This window comes from Mus musculus, chromosome 8 (genome assembly GCF_000001635.26).
Source record: "Mus musculus strain C57BL/6J chromosome 8, GRCm38.p6 C57BL/6J".
Classification (NCBI taxonomy): domain Eukaryota; kingdom Metazoa; phylum Chordata; class Mammalia; order Rodentia; family Muridae; genus Mus; species Mus musculus.
In genome coordinates this window covers 81,832,219-81,845,789 of record NC_000074.6, presented here as the reverse complement: position 1 = coordinate 81,845,789, position 13,571 = coordinate 81,832,219, and the positions used below count along the sequence as shown (strand labels likewise).

General features: G+C 39.9%; 1 protein-coding gene across 17 annotated transcripts in view; it reads right to left on the bottom strand.

The window, feature by feature from the left end:
- Inpp4b (inositol polyphosphate-4-phosphatase, type II) overlaps positions 1-13,571 on the bottom strand; it is a 792,047-nt gene that overhangs the window by 288,523 nt on the left and 489,953 nt on the right. For 16 of the 17 annotated variants that reach the window (XM_017312729.2, XM_006530858.3, XM_006530854.3 and 13 more), the window contains one exon: positions 1,284-1,334. The exons of the other annotated variant lie outside the window; for it this stretch is intronic. In XM_017312729.2, coding sequence (XP_017168218.1) covers positions 1,284-1,334 — 51 coding nt within the window. The remainder of the gene's footprint in view (positions 1-1,283; positions 1,335-13,571) is intronic. 17 annotated transcript variants of the gene reach the window in all.

Genomic DNA, 13,571 nt, shown 5'->3' with positions numbered 1-13,571 from the left:
TGGAAATGTAATTGAGGAAAATACCTAATAAAAATATTTTAAAAAATTAACACTGCATTGGTTATATTAATGGATTTGCGGTTTTATGAAGGATGTCTAAAAGGTATGATAAGAACATGTTTCTGTAGCCTCGTCTATAGGATGGAGGTGTTGTTGGTTGAATGGTGATTGTAAACCTGAGGCAAGAACAAGCAAGCACAGAGTTGCACCCAAATTCAGCAATGCCCCGGTTGTGGATCTTCCCTAACAGGGAAAGAACTTTCTGGGAACATTGCAAACTAAAGCATAAACTACTCATGTCATCTGAGAACCCACCAACACTAGACTAGAAAGTCTGAGATGGGTTCAAGGTAGAAGATGAAAGTCAATGGTGAAGATTGAATTCATCCGTGGAAGTCTTTCATCTTGCCACCTCCGAGAAATTCTTGGGAAAAATGAAAGAGAAGAACAGCCCCACCCTGCTCTCGCTTCTCCCTCTGCACTAGCAGGTGCTCTGAGAACTGGCATTCTGCTCAATCAGCTTTCACGTCGGTGTGTGCTTTTGAAATATTCCCTTGGTATGTCGCCAAGTGGCTGCTTTCAATGAGAAGAAATGAATAGCACATAGCCCCGTGCTCCTCTCATTCAGTGGAAGAAGACTGTCAGGTCCCTGAAAGATTTCTAAATAGGCCTTCAGTTGCTTCAGCTACACTCATTCTATTCCTTTCTGAGGGAAGAAGCCTCAGGGATTCTGTCTCTTCAAATTCTGCCACCGCCAACTCAGGCTTTGTCTAAGCAGAAAACACTAGTCCCCCTCATACTCTCTTGTTCTTTCAACTTCTGCAGGTTAGAGACCCAGTGCTTCACATGTGTCAGGCAAACCTCAGTGGGTTTTCAGCCCTACAAAGAGTAGCCCGCTGCTTGATCTGTGTCCTAGCATTTTAACGGCAGAAAGCAGCACCCTGCCCTGACTAGTTCTCTGCTATTTTCCCTGTGATGCTGCAGCCAACACATGTAATTTCCCTAACCTCTAGGAGTCCAGAAGTGCCGACATAGAGTTGCAATTCAGCTACCTGTAGGACAATGTCCCTACTCATCTCTCACCATCTAAAGTAAATACAAAACTCTTTTGAATTCTATTCAACTCAGCAACAAAAGACAGGTGACTCCTGAAATAGTCACACTTTTTTAACTTAATTGTTTTGTTTGGTTTTCAGCTAGCAGGCAGGCAGGAAGTCAGAGAAAATGCAAACCATTAACTTACAAATGACCTGTGTACCTTCGGAAATATAGGAAGCACCTACCGCAACTTCTGGCAGGGGATCCTTGTGTTCCGGAAGGACACTGGTTCGAATCTATGGAGAAAAACAAACATGTCCTATGTGACTTCTGGATAGAAAGTTAGGAAGAAGTTTCACACAAGTTCTGGCCTTCTGCTTTCTTCATCTGATAGCAATTCAAACAGTCGAGTTAATCATCAATGAAAAAGACTGCGCGCTCCATATCCACTGCAGTGCAATAAACCTGTCTTTACAATTCTAAAGTTTCTTGACTTTCCCAGTAGGCAGGGCTGCTTGATCCTCACCCATCTTCTTGTCAGAAGCAGACATCTGGGACTTAAGTGAGTCATCTTTTATCTCCTTAAAACCCAACTTATATTCAGTATTCCAAGGGAGTGACAGAATTGGTGTAGAGAAAGTAATTTCATGCATCCTGGATAACTACTCTCTGAATGAGAGCTAATACCCAGCCTCCTTATAGGAGATTCCGTTCCTGTGAAAACTCTGGGCAATGGGATAGGACAGTGACATCTGAATTAATTTGAAAAGTAAGTTTCACTTGATGGGAAAAGGGTCAAAAGTATGTCAACAGGAGCAGATTGTCACGTGAGCATTCTGCAGAATTGAATTAACTAGATAGATACACTTTACTGATTGGTGGTTATCTACTCTGTTTCCTTATGATGGGAGCATTTTCAAACTGTTTGTGCTCAGTCTTGTTACTGGATTTTTCTGGATTTAATATGTAGCGGCTGAGCCTAGTTTTCCTAAAAACAAAATGTTCCAAATGAGAAAGAGGGAAAGAGGTTATTTTTTCTCACATAAGAGAAGGAAGGGAGACCAAATAAGACTGGTATAACAGTTTGAAATAAAGTTAAGGCAGAACAGTTAAACGGATACAGAGAACTATCAAAGTGTGCCTTGCTTAATTGTAGAGCAAGCTTTGGCTGGGAGGGCTGAGATAAATAAACAGACTGGAAGTAAGCTATGGAAAACTTTCTGTGAGTTCATTCTAACACAACTTCTTTAGGAAGACAGTCCTGTGAGTACCTGGGGTTCTGATATGCCTGTGTATACCAGAGCAATGGTCCCAGAGGACAGGATGGTTATAATATCCCTAGCTTCTATGACCTGCTGGTCTTTAGTAGTTTCCATCTCTGGATAAAGTCATGAGGTATAACAGAACACACCTTTTGATTCCCAGCTAGAGGCTCTTTATCTATTGTGATAGAAGCACTTCTATACTTGCATTATTTATCAGATATTGTACCAGCAAATTATTTACCAGTGCACACAATAAATGACAGGAAATATCCTAACAGAATAGGTAAAAGAGTTACTAGACCATACTCCGCTCAGAATACATGGTGGAAGATTCCCTTGTAAAGAGTTTGGTGGCTTGGTGGCTGCACAATTGTTACTATTGAGTTCACTATTCAGTCTGGTTATCTGAGAGCCATTAGATACCCTCAGAAGATGGGAAAATTGTGTAAATATTGAGCTGTTGGAGCTGTTAGGGACCATGGCAAGCACACACACACACAAACTCACACACACACACACATGTATTTCTTATATGAAATTGTTAATAAATATAACCTTTGTTTTTCTCTTCATAGTTAGCATACAATAAATATATATGAGTATATATATATATATATATATACATGTGTATATGTAGATACACATATATACATATATAGTCTGTAATATGTCTGTAACATTAATGTAGAACAATACATGTAAAATGTCTGTAATATGAATATCTTTTAAAGAAGTGTCTCAGGACTCCTTTCACTAAGGTGTGACTCCCTAACTCAACCCCACCAACACAGCATATGTCAAGAATAGCTGTTGCACCCAAGGTGGGATGGGGTTCTCAAGAGGGTACAGTATGCCTTCTTAGTTGCCTCTTTCTTCTAATGGCCAGTAGTCAAGTGACCCAATTATTTGGTAATAGACAAGCAGTCTACTTGGTTTGTAAATGAATGTGTGTGTGTGTGTGTGTGTGTGTGTGTGTGTGTGTGTATCAGTATTCACATATGTACAACTCATATACACATATAAACATGCTCTTTGCATTCTTTTTTAAAATATTGGCTACCAAAATCATTCTCAAAAGGGATGTACTTGTATTGAAAAATAAAATAAAAAGTGACAGAAATTGGTGAGGCTCAACGTGAGTAGGATTGCATGAAATTGTTGATTTAGGTTATATATATGTGCATATGGAAAGAGACAAAGTTAGAATTATATTAACAAGTCCAGCATGGCCCATTAAACTCTTATATTCATGAGACTTTTATTATTCCTTATAAATATGACTAAGCAAGAAAAGAAAGAAAAGTCTATATCCGATGTACATAGAAAATTAAAGGTATATGGGCTACTTTGCTAATATTCTGTGTATGTGTGTTTCTATTTGTGAAGGGGAAAGAGAAAGGGAAGAAGACAAGAGAAAAAGAACTTTTTATTTATTTTAAATAATAAAAGGTTAAGTACGGGTTTGTATAGTTTTAAAACATTTGAGTTGATACAGTTGATATCATGGTACAGTTTTTCCTACATCAATACATTCTACTACATATCAGCACTGCTGTGTGAAGAACAGTGGCTTGCCAGTGAATAGAACCTCTGTCTTCTTTTGGGGGCTCTAGTGGTTAGTGGCTGTGACAAATAGGAACCATTCAAGTACAATATATTAAGTGCTACAATAGAAATGTGAGCATTTACTCTTGACATTTAGACAGGAGACTAATGACTCAGCCTGTGGCTACCAGGGCGGGCTGCAGAGAAGAGGTGCTTAGGGTCTTGAAAGACAAGAGGAGTTTTCAGCAAGGAAGAGTACAATGAAGCATAAGGGGTGTAAGGTAATAAGTATGCACCACATGGCTGCTAATGTCCAACTGCCTCTGCGAAGACTTTGTACTGAGGATGCTTCAGGGAACTTGCAAGGAAGTGACTTGAGTTAAATAGGTTTGGAGAAGTAGGTAGGACCAAAATATTTATAAGGCTGTGATATTATATAATTGGCACTTTTTCTTTATATACTTCTTCCAGGCAACAGAAAATCGGGGGTAGCTATTGGGACAAGCACTTGAGTTATCCCAACACCTGAGAGCTCTCAGCCCTTGTTTTGCTGTCTTGGTGTTGACTTTCTAACATAAGATTAGTATAAGTCATTGTATGGTATCCTTTGCAGTCTTTGGAGGCATTTGAGGCTAGAAAGGGGAGGTAAGAAGTGAGAGCAGAGCTAAGGGAATTAAATAAATAAGCAGAAAGGATTGCAGCAACAGAGAAACAGAAAGAAGGCAGAGGAACTTAGAACAACAGAGAAATAAAGATGCTGGAGAGGAAATGTGTCACTGATAACATAGTTATGGAATGTAAGGAGCCAGGGCTGGTACTGCAGTATGTTCTAGTTCCTCATCATGCCATGCCTCCTGAGAATTAGTGGCCTTTCTTGGGAATTCATTTTTTGGTCTTATTCACATTTTTTTTCTTTGTCTTCAATGTGCTTCTCCAAGATTTTTCCCACAACACACAATTGTTCATGCAACTATCCAGTCAAAGCCCTTCCAGCTTTGGTCTAGAGGTTTATGACAACAAACAAATCAAGGTGGATCTGGTGATGGGTGTGACCAGATGCTTGCCCACACTGTGAGAGACATCTTGCTTGTCCCCTAAGTTCATATAAAGCAAATTGCCCTCCTGTCTTCTTTTAAAAACCCCTATCAATCCCAAAAGTTCAAGGTTCATGTATGTTAACTTGGAAATGATAAACACAGGTAGTTTACTTTGATATGATAACCATATGCTAGCAGGCAGTGAGTAATCCTGACTCATCAGCTTCCTGCAGACTACTCTGCCAACATTTAAAGCTTCCAGGAGCTCTAGTATATGGCTGCAGTAGGGGAATATAGCACATTCAAGCTCATATACACAGAGGAAAACTCCTGAAGCTAGTTAATCTTATTATACAGAACATGGATGCCTCTGTCCCATGGGAGAAGACTACTGAAGTTTCACTGGCCATGAAATGACTAAGCCTATGGCAGTACAATCTGCTGGAGATCTAGAGCCAGCCAAGGAGAAGGCCATAATATCCAGAATTTGTCCCTGGCTGCATTTTTTCAGAGCTCACATAGGTCCATTTCTGTATTGATAGGTATGAATGAAGCAAGCTCCTCTAGATAGATATAGATGGGAATACCCATTAAAGAGCATACATCCTCCACAAAGAATATGGTCCAACCTGGCAATGTATTTGGAAGTGAATTTGATACAGAATCAGAGTCTGTTTCATAACATAAACGCTACTCTAGACCCCCGTTGAGATCAGTAATGAATCCCTGATATTGAAACATGAAATTAAGATAGGGAAAAATGTCTACCTCCTCCAGAGGTATAACTATCCTGTAAACAAGTGTCTTAGGACTCAGGTGTGAGCCCCTAACTCAACCCCACCACCAACAGCATATGTCAGGAATATCTGTTGCATCTACGTGGAGAATTTCTCGAGAGGGTTTGGTATGCCTTCAGACTTAGAGAGCCAAGTCTCCACATAGCCACATGAGAGAAAGTCATCAGCTAATGGCCAGTAACCAGCGTGTCTCTATATTAACTGGCATAGAGCTTTGTACAGCTTTGAACTCCAGACGTGGGGTGACTGGTTTTCCAGGCGGATCTCACAAGGCTGTGGTCCAAGGACAAGCTGCCTATGTTGGCATTCAGAGGCTCCACTAGGAAAGATCTGGTCCCTAACCATCCACAGACTGTAAGTCAAATGGAATATGCTTCACAGCTGTAGAAGAGAGGCCTTCATTTTCTGGAAGACTGTCAGCTGAAACAAATGAAAATGCCAGAGGCCTCATGTTTGTGCTTCTTAACGTGTGGCCTCCTCCATGGTCAAATTGAGCACTAGAAAAGTCTTTGTATTATCATTTCTTTATCATGAAAACACTGAAATTTTTCTCCTTTTGAAATATATAATATCTAAGTGTTACACACACCTCTCTACTGTGCAGTAGCTCACCAGGATGTTTTACCTCTATATATCTCTAACTTATTTCCAATTGATCAATCTTCTCTACCTGTGGCTGCCTGAATTCTCCGCAATGAGTTGTAAGCACCATTTTACTCTCAGGCTCCGTGATGTAATCATTCTCTTAAGTGGAGCCATGTAGGCCGATGGAAAAATAAGAGGAATGCTATCATTCTGGGCACTCTGTGGACTGTGCGGCGGAGGGAAAATCTCACAGCACACTTTGATTCTGCCTTCCATGATGACCAACGAAGAGCTTTCAGCAGAAGGCACACATTTGATATTTACACCTCTTTCAGAAGCCAATGTAACTCTATTCTCATTTGTTTTAAATGGAAGTTCACAGTCAGATTGTAGTGGTGATAAAATAAAACAAAATAGCTCATGCTAGATCTTTTCCCCTACATTAATCCCCGCAAATATATATCAAGCCTTTATTATGGTCTAATCAGCATTATAGAAACTATAGATCTCAGAAAGGTAAAGGCTAATAAGACAAAGGGGTTCTTTTGTTTTGTTTGTTTTTGTTTTGTATTTTTTGTGGACTTTCTTTTGCAGGGGATATTGTTATTTGTTTATTTTGTTTTGTTTTCTATTTGTTTGTTTGTTTGTCCATGGACAATAAGGATTACCTGGTTATTTAAGAGGCAAACTTTAAAAAAATAATTGATAATAATTTTGAACTTAATAAAATACATCAATGAGTCTGAGACAGTAAATGATTCCACTATTGCTCAATTTTTCTGTTGAGCAGAGAACATGCAATATGTGAAAATTTAAATGGTTTTGACAATAGAATGAATCTATCAATGTGGAAATATGGTCCTCGGCATCTTGGGGCCCCATTTTGAAGTTCATCCCGAATACTTCCAGTTTACTAGCTCATTTGTGAGGATTGTAGAGACATTTCTACAGACCCAGGGACAAAAGACTGAATCACTTGATATGTTGGTTTGAGTAAGCATAGCCCCAATAGGCTAATATATTTTAATGCTTGGTCATTAGGGAGTGGCTACTTGCAAACCAAGAAGAACCTCAGAGGAATCCAACCCTGCTAGCATCTCTAGGTTGTACTTCCTGACTACAGGACTATGAAGAAGTCAGTTTCTGTTGTGTAGATGCCAATTCTATGTGGTTTGTCCTGAGCAGCTTGGTGATGACTCTAGTTTTGTGTAATATGACTTTCCAAGATTTAAGTGAGATGACAGTCTTTGTTTCTCAACCCTCAACGAGCACAGGGCTTTCCTCCATGTTTTCTGTGTATCTCTTTAAAAGCATTATATCTTACACTGCCTCAAATTTTTGGAAATGTCTTTAGCATAAAGGTAGCCTGGAATTTGAGTTTGCTTTTGGTTTCTAAGTTTGTCATTTCAGCTACACATGCAATCCAGAATCATTGTAGAGTTCTCTGCTTGGCAGCACTGGTGTTCTGCCCAGTGAATCCTGGATGTTTCAGATTTCCATTCCAGCAGGCTCCATGGATGCCTCCAGGTGAGAAATGGCCTGTGATGGTTTGCATATTCTTGGACTAGGGAGTGGCACCATTTATAGGTGTGGCCTTGTTGGAATAGTGTGACCTGGTTGGAGTAGGTGTGTCACTGTGGGTGTGGGCTTAATACTCTCACCCTAGGTGCCTGGAAGTAAGTCTTCCACTAGCAGCCATTGGATGAAGATGTAGAACTCTCAGCTCTGCCTGCGCCATGCCTGCCTGGATGCTACCATGCTCCCACCTTGATGATAATGGACTGAACCTCTGAACTTGTAAGCCAGCCCCAATTAAATGTTGTTGTTGTTGTTGTTTTTTTAATAAGACTTGCCTTGGTCATTGTGTCTGTTCACAGCAGTAGAACCCTGACTAATACATGGCCCCTCTGCCCTCCTGAATCAGTTCACATGCCCTCTGTGCTTCTGAACTGTCCTGCATTTTGTCCTTCTTAGTTTCCAGGGTACTATGGAACTGTGGGAGAATCTGTTCTGCTTCCTCCCCTTTCATCCATTGTGTGTTCCTTTAGCATCCCACTTTATAGGAATTAAGTACATCAGTTTTGAATTAATGAAAAGAAAAGCTACCCAGAAAGCCTTTATGTCTCCATCTCTCACTTAACCCAGTACAGAGCCTGAACACTTTGCTGATTATGCTTTCTCCATGCAGGCAGATGCTAAGCTGATCCTCAAAATACAAAAATGTCCACAGACAAAATTGACTCTATCTAGTCATTTATGTTTATGCTGCTTGATCATGTGTTCAAATATGTGGAAACATATGGATTGTGTCATCTGTCTGTTATTCTATGTGTAGTCAGAGTGTTGCTTTCTTCATGTCTCACATCATATTCAAACAAATTTGTATACACTGTGTGTGTGTGTGTGTGTGTGTGTGTGTGTGTGTAGACTGAACCTAGGGTCTCATGTGTGTGATGCATATGCTAAGTAGCTATACCTCTACCCTCTGAACTTCTTAATATGCAGAACTTGTTGGAAAACTAATGAATCTTCCAACATACAACTAAACGATGAAAAACTAGTATTTCATAGAGGTCCTTAAGTGTGATTGCAAAGGTAATTCAAATGATGCCTATGTATGTTGGTTTGTTCATTGAGAAGTCTCAAAAAAGGACTTACAAATACATATCTATAAGTGGCTCTTTTGGTAAATAGCATTTGTCCCAAAGGCTGAATAACATCCAAAATTGCTGCAATAATTACTGACAGTGATAGGCCATCTTGGTTGGTACTAGGTAAATGCAATAATCTTTGAAATGTCAAAACATATTGTACCAAATTATACACACATGAACGTTCAACAGACGTTAAAGAAAAATATGAATAAAAGCAAATGTAAGTACAATTTTAGTTTGGATGCATCCTGTAAGATTTTTTTTTTTAAATTTCTCTAAAGCAGTGATTTTCACACTACAGTTCTCTGGCCACATGGGTCCCTTTACACTGAATGGCTGGCACTTTAAGACTTCTAATTTCTCTCTATGAACACACCATGATTCTGAAGTCTAGCAATCACACAGGAGGCATGTGGTTCTTCAGGTTAATGTTGACTGTGATGGGACTCCAGACTCCAATAACTCTAAGTATCCCTGCCGTTACTTCCATCTTGTTCCATTTCCCTTTCCAATGATAAAAAGATCTATTGCACACAGGTGAAAGAACATGAAATAGTAAAAAAAATATGTTTGCAGATATTTCTTTTCTTTTGCAGGTTGTATCTGGAAGATCCATACATTCTGATGAAAATACAAACTGTCAAAAGAAATGGTTCAGTTCTGTAGGTAAAAGATGTCTCTCTACAGCCCTTCTACTCTGCTCTCTAGATGGTTTATTTGTGGATCTTCCTGAAACCAACATAAGGTTAGGAATATAGGAATCCTCCAGACATTGTCTTTCTTGACTATGTATATGGGGCAAGATCCACCCTGAACAAAAGGAATGAATCTCCCAAGAGCTGTGCGGGCTATAACAGCAGCTGGTTTTGTTAAAATAGAAAGAAATATTTAATCATCTAAAATGAAACTAAAGTATAATACCTCTTCACAATTCAAAAGCATATTCTAAAGTTGGGATCCACAGGTGATGAAGATGATATCTGCACCCTGACTAAGCAGCTGTTCTCTGGATATTAGAACTCCATTCCTGTGTTTTGCAAGGGCCTAGCAAACACATAAGTGGATGCTCACAGTCAGCTATTGGATGGATCACGGGGCCCCCAATGGAGGAGCTAGAGAAAGTATCCAAGGAGCTAAAGGGATCTGCAACCCTATAGGTGGAACAACAATATGAACTAACCAGTACCCCGGAGCTCTTGCTGCATATGTATCAAAAGATGGCCTAGTTGGCCATCACTGGAAAGAGAGGCCCATTGGACATGCAAAGTTTATATGCCCCAGTACAGGGGAATGCCAGGGCCAAAAAGTGGGAATAGGTGGGTAGGGGAGTGAGGGGGGGAGGGTATGGGGGACTTTTGAGATAGCACTGGAAATGTAAATGAGGAAAATACCTAATAATTTATATATATATATATATGAATTCCATTCCTGATACTCACTGCTGAATATCCAGGCACTCACTGTGCCTGGAATATCTACCTGTCTGCCAAGAGCTTGGTGCCAGCTTGGCTCTATGAAGATACAGTAGAAACTTCAGGAGCTGAGCTTTAATGGGATGGCTTTAGATAGTCAGGGGTATACCCTTGAAGGAGAAAGCGAGGGCCAGTCCCTTTTTCTTCCTCCTGTTTTCTCTCTCCCAGCCATTTTGTTTTTCCATGTACTCACGTCAAGCTCCACTGCCTCACCAGAGGTCAAAGCCAAAAGTGCTGTTGAGTCACTGATGAAACAATATAAATTGGAAATAAAATAAAATCTTTCCTCTTTATAAGTTGATTTCCTATGGTATTTTAATAATTAAAAACAAGCATACATTGCCAAACACATGGCTATTATGAATATAAAGAGTATGTACAGAGCCCAGTTCAATTCCATGCATTTATATTGAGTTTGTCAAGCAAACCTTCACAGGTAATTCCAGTTGCAGTCTACCCCAAGCCCTTATCCAGCATCTTAACATATAACATATTCTGTCATTTTTCTGAAAAATGGAACAAAAGCCATTAAGGCTGATTCATTAATCTCACATTAGACCTAGGTAGATCTATGTGCTTTTAAGAATTTTCTACTGTCAAAAATAGCAATTGAAAACTTACAGTTGGTGAACTGAGATAGTGAAAGTAAGGTGAGAGATCAAGAGAAACTTAGGCTTGGGTTCCATTATTTCAGGGATGCATATGCTCATTTTAACACATGGCACCCCAGATCTGTGTTGCATTACTACTGCCCATTTATTAGTCAATGCCAGTTTATGGGTTAAAAGGTGGCCTGCTTCTGCCCCAGGGCTCAGGTCACTGGTGGAGGAAGGACCCGGGAAGTTTTGACTGATCTTACTCAACCCCAGCGCTGGGCAGGTGTCTGGCTACATGAAGCTGTTGGACATCACTCTGGGAGTTGGGGAAAGCTGAGAGACCTTCTGTAGGAGATTAGAATGACTATTTCCACAAAGGTCTGTCCCATTGTTCCCCACAGCAGCTTCCAAAGAAAAGAGACATTCCATTGTTTTAAGGTATTTATTGTCATGGCAGACAGTTGTGATGTGTAAAACCATACCCCACTTTCTCAGGGTAGGCCTGGGGTTAAATACCTTTTGCAAGGTGGAGTGTCTGGGAAGGGGGAGTTTATAGGCTAAGCCTCCAGGCCTTTGGTGCCTCATTAAAATGGAGATCTTTCTTCAGGCTACATGATGTGTGGTCATGTCTTCTGTCCTCTACTTTTGGAGGGGCTTAGGTCATTGCCCTTACATGACTATGACTGATGGTCACAGACCTATGGAGAGCTACAGCCTCCTGTCAGGAGCCTGGTGTCCAGGAGCATGGCAAACTGCCTAACCTACCTTGCAGGGTTATGCCCTGCAGGGTCACCCTGGTTTCCAACCTAGCTCAATGAGAAACCAGGCTGCCTTTCATGGTCCTACACCAGTTCATTAGCAAGAAGGCAGTTTGACATTAGATGTTAAACTGTGCCTGATGGTATTGTGTCTTTTCAGAAACAGGACAAATGGTGAGTCTAATGAGTTTCCCTCGGGTAGCTTAATAAAAGTTTTTTTTAAACTAAAACTCTATTAGCCTTAGGGAATAGAAACAGACAAAATTGATCACACTACTAGATCTGAAAACACCACTGTTACATATTAACAGCCCCCAATTAAGACCATAGTCATGAGTTAATGAACAAGCCATTAGACAGAAAACAGTAATATAAATGCAAGCATGTGTCTATTAATCTGTTGTTCCCTATAAGTCATTAGCCCAACAAATTTAAGGCTAAATAATTTCAAGGTCTCATCAAAACAATTGTGGTATTGCCCAAGTATTCCATATGATCATTTACAACCTAGATTTTGTTTATTCTTGTCAAGAGATTATATAGCCCTATTGAATAATGACTTTTATAATACACCTATAATGGCTATTTTTTTCCATGAACTAGAAAATAGAAGGTTATTTTGAGTCACAGAATGGAAGGACTACAATGAGTCTATTCAACAAGTATTGATTCCTTTCCAGGCAAGAGGGAGATGGCTACTCTACTATGCGCAGCGCTGTCACACTGGATTCCTTATCTGTGGGAATTTTACCAAAGCCTCTATTACTTTGTTTCATAAATCTCAACAAAGCTCCTTAGAATCACCTGTAGAAGTTTTAAAATGTGTGTGCTTATGCCAGGGTCCCTGGCCTCATTCCTTTAACTAGATCACTCTAAGCACAGACTTTTCTATCCTGTTGTTGTTGTTGTTGTTGTTTGTTTGTTTGTTTGTTTCTAGTGTACTTTGGAAGGAAAGTGAGGATCCCACTTTTACTTTCAACTTACAAGAAAACAGAACCCAAAGATAAGCAGCTTCTCCACCAAGACATACGACCAAGGAGAGAGTGGAGAGATTTATGATTTCAGAGTCACAGGCACTGAAAACACTAGGCTTCTAATTACTTCAGGTACCCCATACGCAAAGGCACCTTGCACAACAGTGTTTTCCTGACCTCGCTTGCTCACTACTTTTAGTGTCTTTGTACATGGTAAGGAAAGGCAATATAAATCTGCCATTTCTTAAGCCAGTGCTTTAGCCCCTGCTACCATGTAGATAGTGGCAGCATATCAACTCCCTGCAATTCTTGACAGTTTGGTTGTGAGCCTAGCCTTTAATCCTGAACCATTTCTCCATGCAGCCCATCCAGGCAATTATTCTTACCACAGGTTTGCAGTTCTCACCTGTGATGTAATCAGGAGATGTGTAAGGTCAAAGCCATGTCCATAATGATACTCAGGTCTTGTTTTGAATCCTCATTCTTTGCCCAGGACGCAGTAGAGTATTCTGAGGCTCATAGGGCCTATAATATCACAAAACCTTACACACAGAGCACACATCTTCTTTCCTCATTGATCAGAATTTAAGAGATTTACAAACATAAAACTGCTACCTTCTTAGTACAGATTTTTATATTCCATAAAGATTTTACAAACATGTGTATAATTTAACTTGTGCTAATTATTTGTGACTTTATATAAATTGGGACTTTGAAAGTTTCTGACTTTTGATTATAATGTGGAAAGTTTCCATAGTTAGCACAAGATATATAAACAAAATTCCCAAAGACTCTCAAAAATGTAAAGTGCCCTGAGACCCAATGTTTGAGAAATACTGCTGCAAGTGGG